The 13,366-nt window shown below is 47.7% G+C and overlaps 1 protein-coding gene across 2 annotated transcripts in view; it reads left to right on the forward strand.

Annotated features, from left to right (window-relative positions):
* The window catches only part of LOC129821872 (guanylate cyclase soluble subunit alpha-2-like), a 106,729-nt gene extending 101,934 nt beyond the window's left edge, over positions 1–4,795 (forward strand). The window contains exons 8-9 of one of the 2 annotated variants that reach the window (XM_055879582.1): positions 376–530; positions 3,599–4,795. In XM_055879582.1, coding sequence (XP_055735557.1) covers positions 376–530; positions 3,599–3,818 — 375 coding nt within the window. In that variant the 3' untranslated portion in view covers positions 3,819–4,795. The remainder of the gene's footprint in view (positions 1–375; positions 531–3,598) is intronic. The other variant, XM_055879581.1, reaches the window with a different exon arrangement.
* The last annotated feature ends 8,571 nt before the right edge of the window (positions 4,796–13,366 follow it).

A 13,366-nucleotide genomic window follows, 5' to 3' on the forward strand; every position in this document is an offset into this window, starting at 1 on the left:
CTAAAATAAATCATGGATTTATTGTGAAGGTGTAGACTATATTACATGGATTTATTTTCCTTTTTTAAATGGCTTGTAGGCTATGTGTGGAAGCCAGGAGATGCTAAATGTGTTTATGTTAATTAACGGTGAATTACCATTAGACCGACAGTTATTTGCTTGACAATCACCAGGTGATGAAATGCGACCGCCACAGGATTACTCAGTATTAGGAAGGTGCTCCTAATGTTTTGTGTTCTCAGTGTATAAGTCTGTTCTAGCCCTCTACTGAAACTATTTCTACTGTCCCTCACTGGTCAGTGTTCAACTGACATCTCTTTCTGTCTCTACTTCCCCCACCACCCCGTCCTCTCCCTCCCTCTCTCCGTCCTTCAGCTGCGGATAGGTATCCACACAGGCTCAGTGTTGGCGGGGGTGGTTGGGGTGAGGATGCCCAGGTACTGTCTGTTTGGCAACAACGTCACACTGGCCAGCAAGTTTGAGTCTGGCAGCCACCCTCGATGCATCAACGTCAGCCCAACCACATACCGGTGAGTACACCTGTGTGTGTGGTGTGTGGTGCGTGTGCGTGTGTGTGTGTGGTGTGTGGTGCGTGAGGGGGGAGAATGAATGGCAGTAGAGCAGCTTTCAGTCTCTAAGGACATTTGAGTAAGAAACGGTCACATCCAGTCACTGAATTTGTGAGACGTCATTAACACACGCCCGCAAGCAGGCAGGCAAGCACACACACACACACACACACAAACACACACACACACACACACACACACACACACACACACACACACACACACACACACACACACACACACACACTGACTGCGATGTTGAGTCAAACACTTTGAGATGAGAGCTGATCTTAGTGTTCTCTCTCTCTCTCTCTCCCTCTTTCTCTCTCAATCTCTCTTTCTCTCTCCCTCTTTCTGTCTCTCTCTCTCCATTTTTATCTCTCCCTCTTTCTCTCTCTCTCTTTCTCTCTCTCTCCCTCTTTCTCTCTCCCTCTCTCTCTCCCTCTTTCTCTCTCTCCATCTATCTCTCCTTATCTCTCTCTCCCTCTTTCTATCTCTCCCTATCTCTCTCTCTCTCCCTTTTTCTCTCTCCCTCTTTCTCCCTCTCCCTCTTTCTTTCTCTCTCTCTCCCCTTTTCTCTCTCCCTCTTTCCCCCCCTCTTTCTCCCTCTTTCTATCTCTCCCTCTTTCTATCTCTCTCCCTCTTTCTCTCTCTCTCTCTCTCTCCCTCTTTCTATCTCTCTCTCTCCCTCTGTTTCTCTCTCCCTCTCTTTCTCCCTATCTCTCTCTCTCTTTCTCGCTCTCTCTCCCATATCTCTCTCTCCCTCTTTCTCTCTCCTTATCTCTCTCTCTCCCTCTTTCTATCTCTCCTTATCTCTCTCTCCCTCTCTCTCTCTCCCTCTTTCTATCTCTCCCTCTCTCTCTCTCCCATATCTCTCTCCCTCTCCCTCTCTCCCTCTTTCTCTCTCCTTATCTCTCTCTCCCTCTTTCTATCTCTCCTTATCTCTCTCTCTCTCTCTCCCTCTCTCTTTCTCCCTATCTCTCTCTCCCTCTTTCTATCTCTCCCTATCTCTCTCCCTCTTTCTCCCTCTCTCTCTGCCTCTTTCTTTCTTTCTTTCTGCCTTTCAATTTCAATTTAAGGGGCTTTATTGGCATGGGAAACATATGTTTACATTTGTTTTAAAATTATTATTTCAAATTTATCTGTGTAATCTGAGGGAAATATGTGTCTCTAATATGGTCAAACATTTGGAAAGATGTTAGGAAGTGCAGCTCAGTTTCCACCTCATTTTGTGGGCAGTGTGCACATAGCCTGTCTTCTCTTGAGAGCCAGGTCTGCCTTTGGCGGCCTTTCTCAATAGTAAGGCAAGTCAAATATGTCCTTAATTTTGGGTCAGTCACAGTGGTCAGGTATTCTGCCACGGTGTACTCTCTGTTTAGGGGCAAATAGCGCCATGGTTTGCTCTGTTTTTTTGTTAATTCTTTCCAATGTGTCAAGCAATTATCTTGTTGTTTTCTCATGTTTTGGTTGGGTCTAATTGGGTTGCCGTCCTGGGTCTCTCTCTCTCTCTCTCTCTCTCTCTCTCTCACTTTCTCTGTCCCTCTCTCTCTCTCTCTCTCTCTCTCTCTCTCTCTCTCTCTCTCTCTCTCTCCCTCTCTCTGGTGTCCATTCTGTGAGTCAGTGAGTCAAAAGCGTTGCCTTGGAAACCTCTATTTTTGCAGTCAAGGACGTCCTCTCCTTAGAATCACTCATTATTCGCATGACACAAAGAGGGCTAATTGTTGCAGATTTAAAACAACCTGGTGTGTGTGTGTGTGTGTGTGTGTGTGTGTGTGTGTGTGTGTGTGTGTGTGTGTGTGTGTGTGTGTGTGTGTGTGTGTGTGTGTGTGTGTGTGTGTGTGTGTGTGTGTGTGTGTGTGTGTGTGTGTGCATAACCCCCTTCAGCACGAACACACACCTGTAGCTTGTGAATAATGCCTGGGTTCGTGATTGGCCTTTTCTCATTCTGAACAAGGCTGCATCACTCCCTGGAGAGTCTGCTGTTTGGAGAAATCTCCAAATCCCAATCTGCAGCTAAATATACCACACACACACGCCACGAGTATTTAAATCTCTCTCCTCGTTCTTTCTCTTTCCCTCTCCCTCTTTCCCCCTCTCCCTCTTTCCCTCTTCCCTTGCTCCCTCTTTCCCTTTCTCCCTCTTTCCCTTTCTCCCTCTTCCCTTTCTCCCTCTTCCCCTCTCTCCCTCTTCCCTTTCTCCCTCTTCCCCTCTCTCCCTCTTCCCTTTCTCCCTCTTCCCTTTCTCCCTCTTCCCTTTCTCCCTCTTCCCTTTCTCCCTCTTCCCTTTCTCCCTCTTCCCTTTCTCCCTCTTCCCTTTCTCCCTCTTCCCTCTCTCCCTCTTCCCTTTCTCCCTCTTCCCTTTCTCCCTCTTCCCTCTCTCCCTCTTCCCTTTCTCCCTCTTCCCTCTCTCCCTCTTCCCTTTCTCCCTCTTCCCTTTCTCCCTCTTCCCTTTCTCCCTCTTCCCTCTCTCCCTCTTCCCTTTCTCCCTCTTCCCTTTCTCCCTCTTCCCTTTCTCCCTCTTCCCTTTCTCCCTCTTCCCTCTCTCCCTCTTCCCTTTCTCCCTCTTCCCTTTCTCCCTCTTCCCTTTCTCCCTCTTCCCTTTCTCCCTCTTCCCTCTCTCCCTCTTCCCTTTCTCCCTCTTCCCTTTCTCCCTCTTCCCTTGCTCCCTCTTTCCCTCTTCCCTTTCTCCCTCTTCCCTTTCTCCCTCTTCCCTTTCTCCCTCTTCTCTTTCTCCCTCTCCCCCTCTTCCCTTTCTCCCTCTCTTTCCTCTCTCCCTCTCTTCCCCCTCTCCCTCTCTCTCCCTCTCTTCCCTCTCTCCCTCTTTCCCTCTCTCTCTCTCCCTCTCTCTCTCTCCCTCTTCCATCTCTCCCTCTTCCCGCTCTCCATCTCTCCCTCTTTCCCTCCCCCTCTCTCCCTCCCTCTCCCTCTCTCCCTCTTTCCCTCTCTCTCTCTCTCCCTCTCTCTCTCCCTCTTTTCCTCTCTCTCTCCCCTCTCTCCCTCTCTCTCTCTCTCCCTCTTCCCTCTCTCCAGGCTGCTGAAAGACGATATCTCTTTCTCTTTCGTCCCTCGTTCCCGGTTGGAGCTTCCTGATAATTTTCCTAAGGATATCCCGGGAACATGCTACTTCCTGGAGGGGGGGACTTCCCATAGCCACGCCTCCCTGACCAGCTCTCGCTCCGCCCCCCCAGCTCCCCTGAGGAAAGTGTCCTACAGCATCGGCACCATGTTCCTGCGAGAGACCAGTCTATAGGCTCCCAATACACACAGTCATCAACATACACACACAACCCTACAGCCATGTTTAAATGGGAGACAATACCCGCCTACTCCAAACCAGGACTCAGTCCTCTTAACAACCCCCTCGCTTGTCCATCTAGAAACAGACACTCCTCGCTGCACCAACTACAACCTGTTGTTACCAAGGGCAACCACCCTTTACCCTCCAACCCCACCACGAGTCAGACTGAAGGTTGAGAGAAGAGAGAGAAGAGGAGGAGTGAAAACAACAAGAACAACAGAGACAATAATAGAATCATCTAGCGACTCCAAAACTAAAGCCTTCTGCTTGTAGAACACAGCGAACTGTAACCATGGATACCACAGCTGGCTGTCATCTTGGGCATGGCAGGTACTATGTTATTATCAACAGCGCTCACAACTCAGTGCCTTCCTCACTAGAACACTACATACATACACACCATGTGAGCTGTCTGAACACACAGGGAAATGGAACGAGGTCTGCAGCTCTGATGCTCCCCACAGTGATGTGTGTGACTCTCCCTGATCAGTCACTGTGGGAAGCCCAGGTTGTTTTGGTCCAGCTAGCAGCTGAACCACTGAGATGTTCGGACATTTTCTCTTTCAGTTAGCTGAATGCATCCGTTTGTCAACACTACACCATGGACAAGCAGCACATCCATCCATCCACCCCCTCCATCCATCCACCCTCCTCCATCCATCCATCCACCCCCCTCCATCCATCCACCCTCCTCCATCCATCCATCCACCCCCCTCCATCCATCCACCCCCCTCCATCCATCCACCCCCCTCCATCTATCCATCCACCCCCCTCCATCCATCCACCCTCCTCCATCCATCCATCCACCCCCCTCCATCCATCCACCCCCCTCCATCCATCCACCCCCCTCCATCTATCCATCCACCCCCCTCCATCCGTCCATCCATCCACCCTCCTCCATCCATCCACCCCCCTCCATCCATCCACCCCCCTCCATCCATCCACCCCCCTCCATCTATCCATCCACCCCCCTCCCTCCGTCCATCCATCCACCCCCCTCCATCCATCCACCCCCCTCCATCCATCCACCCCCCTCCATCCATCCATCCATCCATCCACCCCCCTCCATCCATCCATCCATCCATCCACCCCCCTCCATCCATCCATCCATCCACCCCCCTCCATCCGTCCATCCATCCACCCTCCTCCATCCATCCACCCCCCTCCATCCATCCATCCACCCCCCTCCATCCATCCATCCACCCCCCTCCATCCATCCACCCCCCTCCATCCATCCATCCATCCATCCACCCCCCTCCATCCATCCATCCATCCATCCACCCCCCTCCATCCATCCATCCTCCCCCCTCCATCCATACATCCATCCATCTACTCCCCTCCATCCATCCATCTACACACCCCTCCATCCATCCATTCATGGGGGGGGTAGAAAGGGATAGTGGATTGTGGTGTGTTTTTTGGGGTAGAACAGTGAAATGTCACTGGTCTACACTAAATTCTCCGTATTTAAGGGCCTTTCATATGCCCCTCACTGCATCCCTCTCTAGCTTAACACCAGCATCACACATTCATATGTCCATGGATTTAGGAAGAAGGGAGTGGCAGAGGGAGAGAGAGAGAAAGAGATGCTCATTTTCAATAAAATATTTTATTTTGTTCTTTTCTCAACTGATACTATTAGTAAACGTACATTGCCAGATCTCTATGTCTTAATAACCTTGGATCCTGTCTCTCTGTCCCCAACCCCATCTCTCTCTCTCTCTCTCTCTCTCACACACACACCTCAATAACCTTAGGATCCTCTCTCTCACACACACACCTCAATAGCCTTAGGATCCTATCTCTCTGTCCCCAACCCCATCTCTCTCTCTCTCTCACACACACACACACACACACACACACACACACACACACACACACACACACACACACACATACACACACACACACACACACACACACACACACACACACACACACACCTCAATAACCTTAGGATCCTGTCTCTCTGTCCCCAACCCCATCTCTCTCTCTCTCTCTCTCTCTCTCTCACACACACACCTCAATAACCTTAGGATCCTATCTCTCTCTCACACACACACACACACACACACACACATCTCAATAACCTTAGGATCCTATCTCTCTCTCACACACACACCTCAATAACCTTAGGATCCTGTCTCTCTGTCCCCAACCCCATCTCTCACACACACACACACACACACACACACACACACACACACACACACACACACACACACACACACACACACACACACACACACACACACACACACACACACACACACACACACACACCTCAATAACTTTAGGATCCTATCTCTCTGTCCCCAACCCCATCTCTCTCTCTCTCACACACACACACACACCTCAATAACCTTAGGATCCTGTCTCTCTGTCCCCAACCCCATCTCTCTCTCACACACACAAACACACACACACACACACCTCAATAACTTTAGGATCCTATCTCTCTGTCCCCAACCCTATCTCTCTCTCTCTCACACACAGCTCAATAACCTTAGGATCCTGTCTCTCTGTCCCCAACACCATCTCTCTCTCTCACACACACACACACACACACACACACACACACAGCTCAATAACCTTAGGATCCTATCTCTCTGTCCCCAACCCCATCTCTCTCTCTCTCACACACACACCTCAATAACCTTAGGATCCTGTCTCTCTGTCCCCAACCCCATCTCTCTCTCTCTCACACACACAGCTCAATAACCTTAGGATCCTATCTCTCTGTCCCCAACCCCATCTCTCTTTGACACACACACACACACACACAGCTCAATAACCTTAGGATCCTATCTCTCTGTCCCCAACCCCATTTCTCTCTCTCTCACACACACACCTCAATAACCTTAGGATCCTGTATCTCAACCCCATCTCTCTCACACACACACACACACACAGCTCAATAACCTTAGGATCCTGTCTCTCTGTCCCCAACCCCATTTCTCTCTCTCACACACACACACATTGGCTTGTTACAAGTAAGAATTGACAGGCTTCAATCGAATACTGTTGTAAACATACTTTTCCTTGAAACGTGTTTTTGATGTCATTGATTTCGCTGTGAGGTTAAAGCATTAAAGATACAGTCATCCAGCATTCAAACAGTAATCAAACGTCCCATGTTGGAGTTCTACACCAAAGAACTTCGTCATGTAAAATAACCTGTCAAAAAGGGTGTGTGTGTGTGTGTGTGTGTGTGTGTGTGTGTGTGTGTGTGTGTGTGTGTGTGTGTGTGTGTGTGTGTGTGTGTGTGTGTGTGTGTGTGTGTGTGAGAAAGAAGTATGTGTAAGATAACCTGTGGATCTGTTATTGCATAAAACTCTGTACAAAATAACTTGTATGTAAAAAGGCCTATAGCTATATTAAATATGTAAAATTGAGATATATTCAGTTGTAAAGACCATACTATGTTGTACTGTTTGGTATTATTCACAAGTTTAGGACGTTCACATTTCTGTTGGCTTTTTTCTCTTTTTGGTAAATGATTTGACATGTGTGAGTTGTCTGTCATCTAGGCCCATGAATAACACTGCTGGTGCATCTGGTTGGGACATGTTGACATGTGTGAGTTGTCTGTCATCTAGGCCCATGAATAACACTGCTGGTGCATCTGGTTGGGACATGTTGACATCTGTTCAACCACTGAGTTGTAAGGCACATCCTCTGTCAAATAAGTTGTAAATAAAATCAGCATATATGTTTAATAAAGAATGTCATTCCTTTATTATTTTAACCAGGGGGTAAGAGGTGGGAGTGTAATGTGTGCATCTCTCTCTGCTTGGAGATCCCTGCTCACATGAATGTGGGTGTGACCCAGCTAGAAAGGACGTATGTAGTTTAGGTGATGGCGTAGATAGTGAGATGACAGTACAGTATGTCTGTCTGTCGAGAGAGAGAGAGAGGACAGGGAGAGAGAGGTGAAGAGACGGGATGGGGAGGGACAGAGAGAGAGAGAGAGGTGAAGAGAGGGATGAGGAGGGATAGAGAGAGGTGAAGAGACGGGATGGGGAGGGACAGAGAGAGAGAGAGAGGTGAAGAGATGGGGATGGGATGGGACAGAGAGCGAGAGATAGGTGAAAAGATGGGGTGGGGAGGAACAGAGAGAGAGGTGAAGAGATGGGATCGGGAGCGATAGAGAGAGAGAGAGAGAGGTGAAAAGAGGGATGAGGAGGGACAGAGAGAGAGAGGTGAAGAGACAGGGATGGGGAGGGACAGAGAGAGAGAGAGAGGTGAAGAGATGGGGATGGGGAGGGACAGAGAGAGAGAGAGAGAGGTGAAGAGACGGGGATGAGGAGGGACAGAGAGAGAGAGGGGTGAAGAGATGGGGATGGGGTGGGACAGAGTGAGAGAGAGAGAGAGAGGTGAAGAGACGGGGATGAGGAGGGACAGAGAGAGAGGTGAAGAGACAGGGATGGGGAGGGACAGAGAGAGAGAGGTGATGAGATGGGATGGGGAGGAACAGAGAGAGAGAGAGAGAGGTGAAGAGACGGGGATGAGGAGGGACAGAGAGAGAGAGGTGAAGAGACGGGGATGAGGAGGGACAGAGAGAGAGAGGTGAAGAGATGGGGATGGGGTGGGACATAGAGAGAGCGGTGATGAGATGGGATGGGGAGGAACAGAGAGAGAGAGAGAGAGAGAGGTGAAGAGACGGGGATGGGGAGGGACAGAGAGAGAGAGAGAGGTGAAGAGACGGGGATGAGGAGGGACAGAGAGAGAGAGAGGTGAAGAGATGGGGATGGGGTGGGACATAGAGAGAGAGGTGATGAGATGGGATGAGGAGGAACAGAGAGAGAGAGTGGAAGAGATGATCTCTACTGTTTAATGATGATCTGGTGCTTCTGTCCCCAACCAAGGAGGACATACAGCAGCACTTAGATATTCTGCACAGATTATGCCAGACCTGGGCCCTGACAGACCTGGGCCCTGACAGACCTGGGCCCTGACAGACCTGGGCCCTGACAGACCTGGGCCCTGACAGTAAATCTCAGTAAGGCAAAAATAATTGTGTTCCAAAAAAAGGTCAATTTGCCAGGAGCACAAATACAAATTCCATCTAGACACCGTTGCCCAAGAGCATACAAAAAACGATATATACCTCGGCCTAAACATCAGCGCTACAGGTAGCTTCCACAAAGCTGTGAACAAGCTGAGATAAAAGGCAAGAAGGGCCTTCTATGCCATCAAAAGGAACATATAATTCGACATACCAACTAGGATCTGGCTAAAAATACTTGAATCAGTTATAGAACCCATTGCCCTTTATGGTTGTGAGGTCTGGGGTCCGCTCACCAACCAAGAATTCACAAAATGGGACAAACACCAAATTGAGACTGCATGCAGAATTCTGCAAAAATATCCTCCGTGTATAACCACCTAAATGAAGCGATTCCCAAACTTTCCTTCACAAAGCCATCACCTACAGAGAGATGAACCTGGAGAACACAAGTTCCAAAATAATTGTATTTTTTTATTTTTTTATTTCACCTTTATTTAACCAGGTAGGCTAGTTGAGAACAAGTTCTCATTTGCAACTGCGACCTGGCCAAGATAAAGCATAGCAGTGTGAACAGACAACAACACAGAGTTACACATGGAGTAAACAATAAACAAGTCAATAACATGGTAGAAAAAAAGAGAATTTTTTATTTTATTTATTTCACCTTTATTTAACCAGGTAGGCAAATTGAGAACACGTTCTCATTTACAATTGCGACCTGGCCAAGATAAAGCAAAGCAGTTCGACACATACAACAACACGTAGTTACACATGGAGTAGAACAAACATACAGTCAATAATACAGTGAAAAATAAGTCTATATACAATGTGAGCAAGTGAGGTGAGATAAGGGAGGTGAAGGCAAATAAAATATATTAATAAATAAAAATATAAAAAAAGGCCATGGTGGCGAAGTAAATACAATATAGCAAGTAAAAAAAACACTGGAATGGTTGGTTTGCAGTGGAAGAAGGTGCAAAGTAGAGATAGAAATAATGGGGTGCAAAGGAGCAAAATAAATAAATACAGTAGGTAAAGAGGTAGTTGTTGGGCTAAATTATAGATGGGCTATGTACAGGTGCAGTAATCTATGAGCTGCTCTGACAGCTGGTGCTTAAAGCTAGTGAGGGAGATAAGTGTTTCCAGTTTCAGAGATTTTTGTAGTTCGTTCCAGTCATTGGCAGCAGAGAACTGGAAGGAGAGGCGGCCAAAGGAAGAATTGGTTTTGGGGGTGACCAGAGAGATATACCTGCTGGAGCGCGTGCTACGGGTGGGCGTTGCTATGGTGACCAGCGAGCTGAGATAAGGGGGGACTTTACCTAGCAGGGTCTTGTAGATGACCTGGAGCCAGTGGGTTTGGCGACGAGTGTGAAGCGAGGGCCAGCCAACGAGAGCGTACAGGTCGCAGTGGTGGGTAGTATATGGGGCTTTGGTGACAAAACGGATGGCACTGTGATAGACTGCATCCAATTTATTGAGTAGGGTTTTGGAGGCTATTTTGTAAATGACATCACCGAAGTCGAGGATTGGTAGGATGGTCAGTTTTACAAGGGTATGTTTGGCAGCATGAGTGAAGGATGCTTTGTTGCGGAATAGGAAGCCGATTCTAGATTTAACTTTGGATTGGAGATGCTTGATGTGAGTCTGGAAGGAGAGTTTACAGTCTAACCAGACACCTAGGTATTTGTAGTTGTCCACATATTCTAAGTCAGAGCCGTCCAGAGTAGTGATGTTGGACAGGCGGGCAGGTGCAGGCAGCGATCGGTTGAAGAGCATGCATTTAGTTTTACTTGTATTTAAGAGCAATTGGAGGCCGCGGAAGGAGAGTTGTATGGCATTGAAGCTCGCCTGGAGGGTTGTTAACACAGTGTCAAAAGAAGGGCCAGAAGTATACAGAATAGTGTCGTCTGCGTAGAGGTGGATCAGAGACTCACCAGCAGCAAGAGCGACATCATTGATGTATACAGAGAAGAGAGTCGGTCCAAGAATTGAACCCTGTGGCACCCCCATAGAGACTGCCAGAGGTCCGGACAACAGACCCTCCGATTTGACACACTGAACTCGATCAGAGAAGTAGTTGGTGAACCAGGCGAGGCAATCATTAGAGAAACCAAGGCTGTCGAGTCTGCCGATGAGGATGTGGTGATTGACAGAGTCAAAAGCCTTGGCCAGGTCAATGAATATGGCTGCACAGTACTGTTTCCTATCGATAGCGGTTAAGATATCGTTTATGACCTTGAGCGTGGCTGAGGTGCACCCATGACCAGCTCTGAAACCAGATTGCATAGCGGAGAAGGTATGGTGGGATTCGAGATGGTCGGTAATCTGTTTGTTGACTTGGCTTTCGAAGACCTTAGAAAGGCAGGGTAGGATAGATATAGGTCTGTAGCTGTTTGGGTCAAGAGTGTCCCCCCCTTTGAAGAGGGGGATAACCGCAGCTGCTTTCCAATCTTTGGGAATCTCAGACGACACGAAAGAGAGGTTGAAAAGGCTGGTAATAGGGGTGGCAACAATTTCAGCAGATAGTTTTAGAAAGAAAGGGTCCAGATTATCTAGCCCGGCTGATTTGTAAGGGTACAGATTTTGCAGCTCTTTCAGAACATCAGCTGACTGTATTTGGGAGAAAGAGAAATGGGGAAGGCGTGGGCGAGTAGCAGAGGGGAGGCCAGTGCTGTTGACCGGGGTAGGGGTAGCCAGGTGGAAAGCATGGCCAGCCGTAGAAAAATGCTTGTTGAAATTCTCAATTATAGTGGATTTGTCGGTGGTGACAGTGTTTCCTATCTTCAGTGCAGTTGGAAGCTGGGTGGAGGTGTTCTTATTCTCCATGGACTTTACAGTGTCCCAGAACTTTTTTGAGTTTGTGTTGCAGGAAGCAAATTTCTGCTTGAAAAAGCTAGCCTTGGCTTTTCTAACTGCCTGTGTATACTGGTTTCTAGCTTCCCTGAAAAGTTGCATATCACGGGGGCTGTTCGATGCTAATGCAGAACGCCATAGGATGTTTTTCTGTTGGTTAAGGGCAGTCAGGTCAGGAGAGAACCAAGGGCTATATCTGTTCCTGGTTCTAAATTTCTTGAATGGGGCATGCTTATTCAAGATGGTGAGGAAGGCATTTAAAAAAAATATCCAGGCATCCTCTACTGACGGGATGAGATCAATATCCTTCCAGGATACCTCGGCCAGGTCGATTAGAAAGGCCTGCTCGCTGAAGTGTTTCAGGGAGCGTTTGACAGTGATGAGTGGAGGTCGTTTGATCGCTGACCCATTACGGATACAGGCAATGAGGCAGTGATCGCTGAGATCTTGGTTGAAAACAGCAGAGGTGTATTTGGAGGGCAAGTTGGTTAGGATGATGTCTATGAGGGTACCCGTGTTTACGGAATTGGGGTGATACCTGGTAGGTTCATTGATAATTTGTGTGAGATTGAGGGCATCAAGCTTAGATTGTAGGATGGCTGGGATCTATATACAATATGTGCAAAAGGCATGAGGAGGTAGGCAATAAATCGAATAATTACAATTTAGCAGATTAACACTGGAGTGATAAATCATCAGAATAAAGACATTTCAAATGTCATATTATGTCAATTTCCAGTGTTGTAATGATATGCTATTAGTTAAAGTACATAAATTAACATAAATATGGGTTGTATTTACAATGGTGTTTGTTCTTCACTGGTTGTCCTTTTCTTGTGGCAACAGGTCACATCTTGCTGCTGTGATGGCACACTGTGGAATTTCACCCAATAGATATGGCAGTATATCAAAATCAGGTTTGTTTTCGAACTCTGTTGGTCTGTGTAATCTGAGAGAAATATGTGTCTCTAATATGGTCATACATTTGGCATGAGGTTAGGAAGTGCAGCTCAGTTTCCACCTCATTTTATGGGCAGTGTGCACATAGCCTGTCTTCTCTTGAGAGCCAGGTCTGCCTAAGGCGGCCTTTCTCAATAGCAAGGCTATGCTCACTGAGTCTGTACATAGTCAAAGCTTTCCTTAAGTTTGGGTCAGTCACAGTGCACAGGTATTTTGTTGTTAATTCTTTCCGATGTGTCAAGTAATTATCTTTTTGTTTTCTCATGATTTGTTTGGATCTAATTGTGTTTCTGTCCTGGGGCTCTGTGGGGTCTGTTTGTGTTTGTGAACAGAGCCCCTCCCCCCTCTCTTGTTTGGTTGCTAGGGGAGGCTGTGTCTATATGAGCTGATGACTGTAGAACGCTGAGATAAAGGAATGACAGATTGTAATTCTCTCTTTTGTGGACAGATGTTTACTTCTCACATTCCTTACCGTGGAGATGTTTCCCAGAATTCTCCACTTTGTTTGTTCACTGAAGGAGAGATAGGGAATGTCTCGTTCCCCCCTCTCTCCCCCCTCTCTCCACCCCCTTTTCTCCCCCTCTCTCTCACCCCCCCTCTCCCCCATTCTCTCTCGCCCCCACTAATTGCTTGGGTGAGGTTAAATATTTCACACCCAATACTGTCACTAAAGAGG

Source organism: Salvelinus fontinalis, chromosome 24 (genome assembly GCF_029448725.1).
Source record: "Salvelinus fontinalis isolate EN_2023a chromosome 24, ASM2944872v1, whole genome shotgun sequence".
NCBI lineage: Eukaryota > Metazoa > Chordata > Actinopteri > Salmoniformes > Salmonidae > Salvelinus > Salvelinus fontinalis.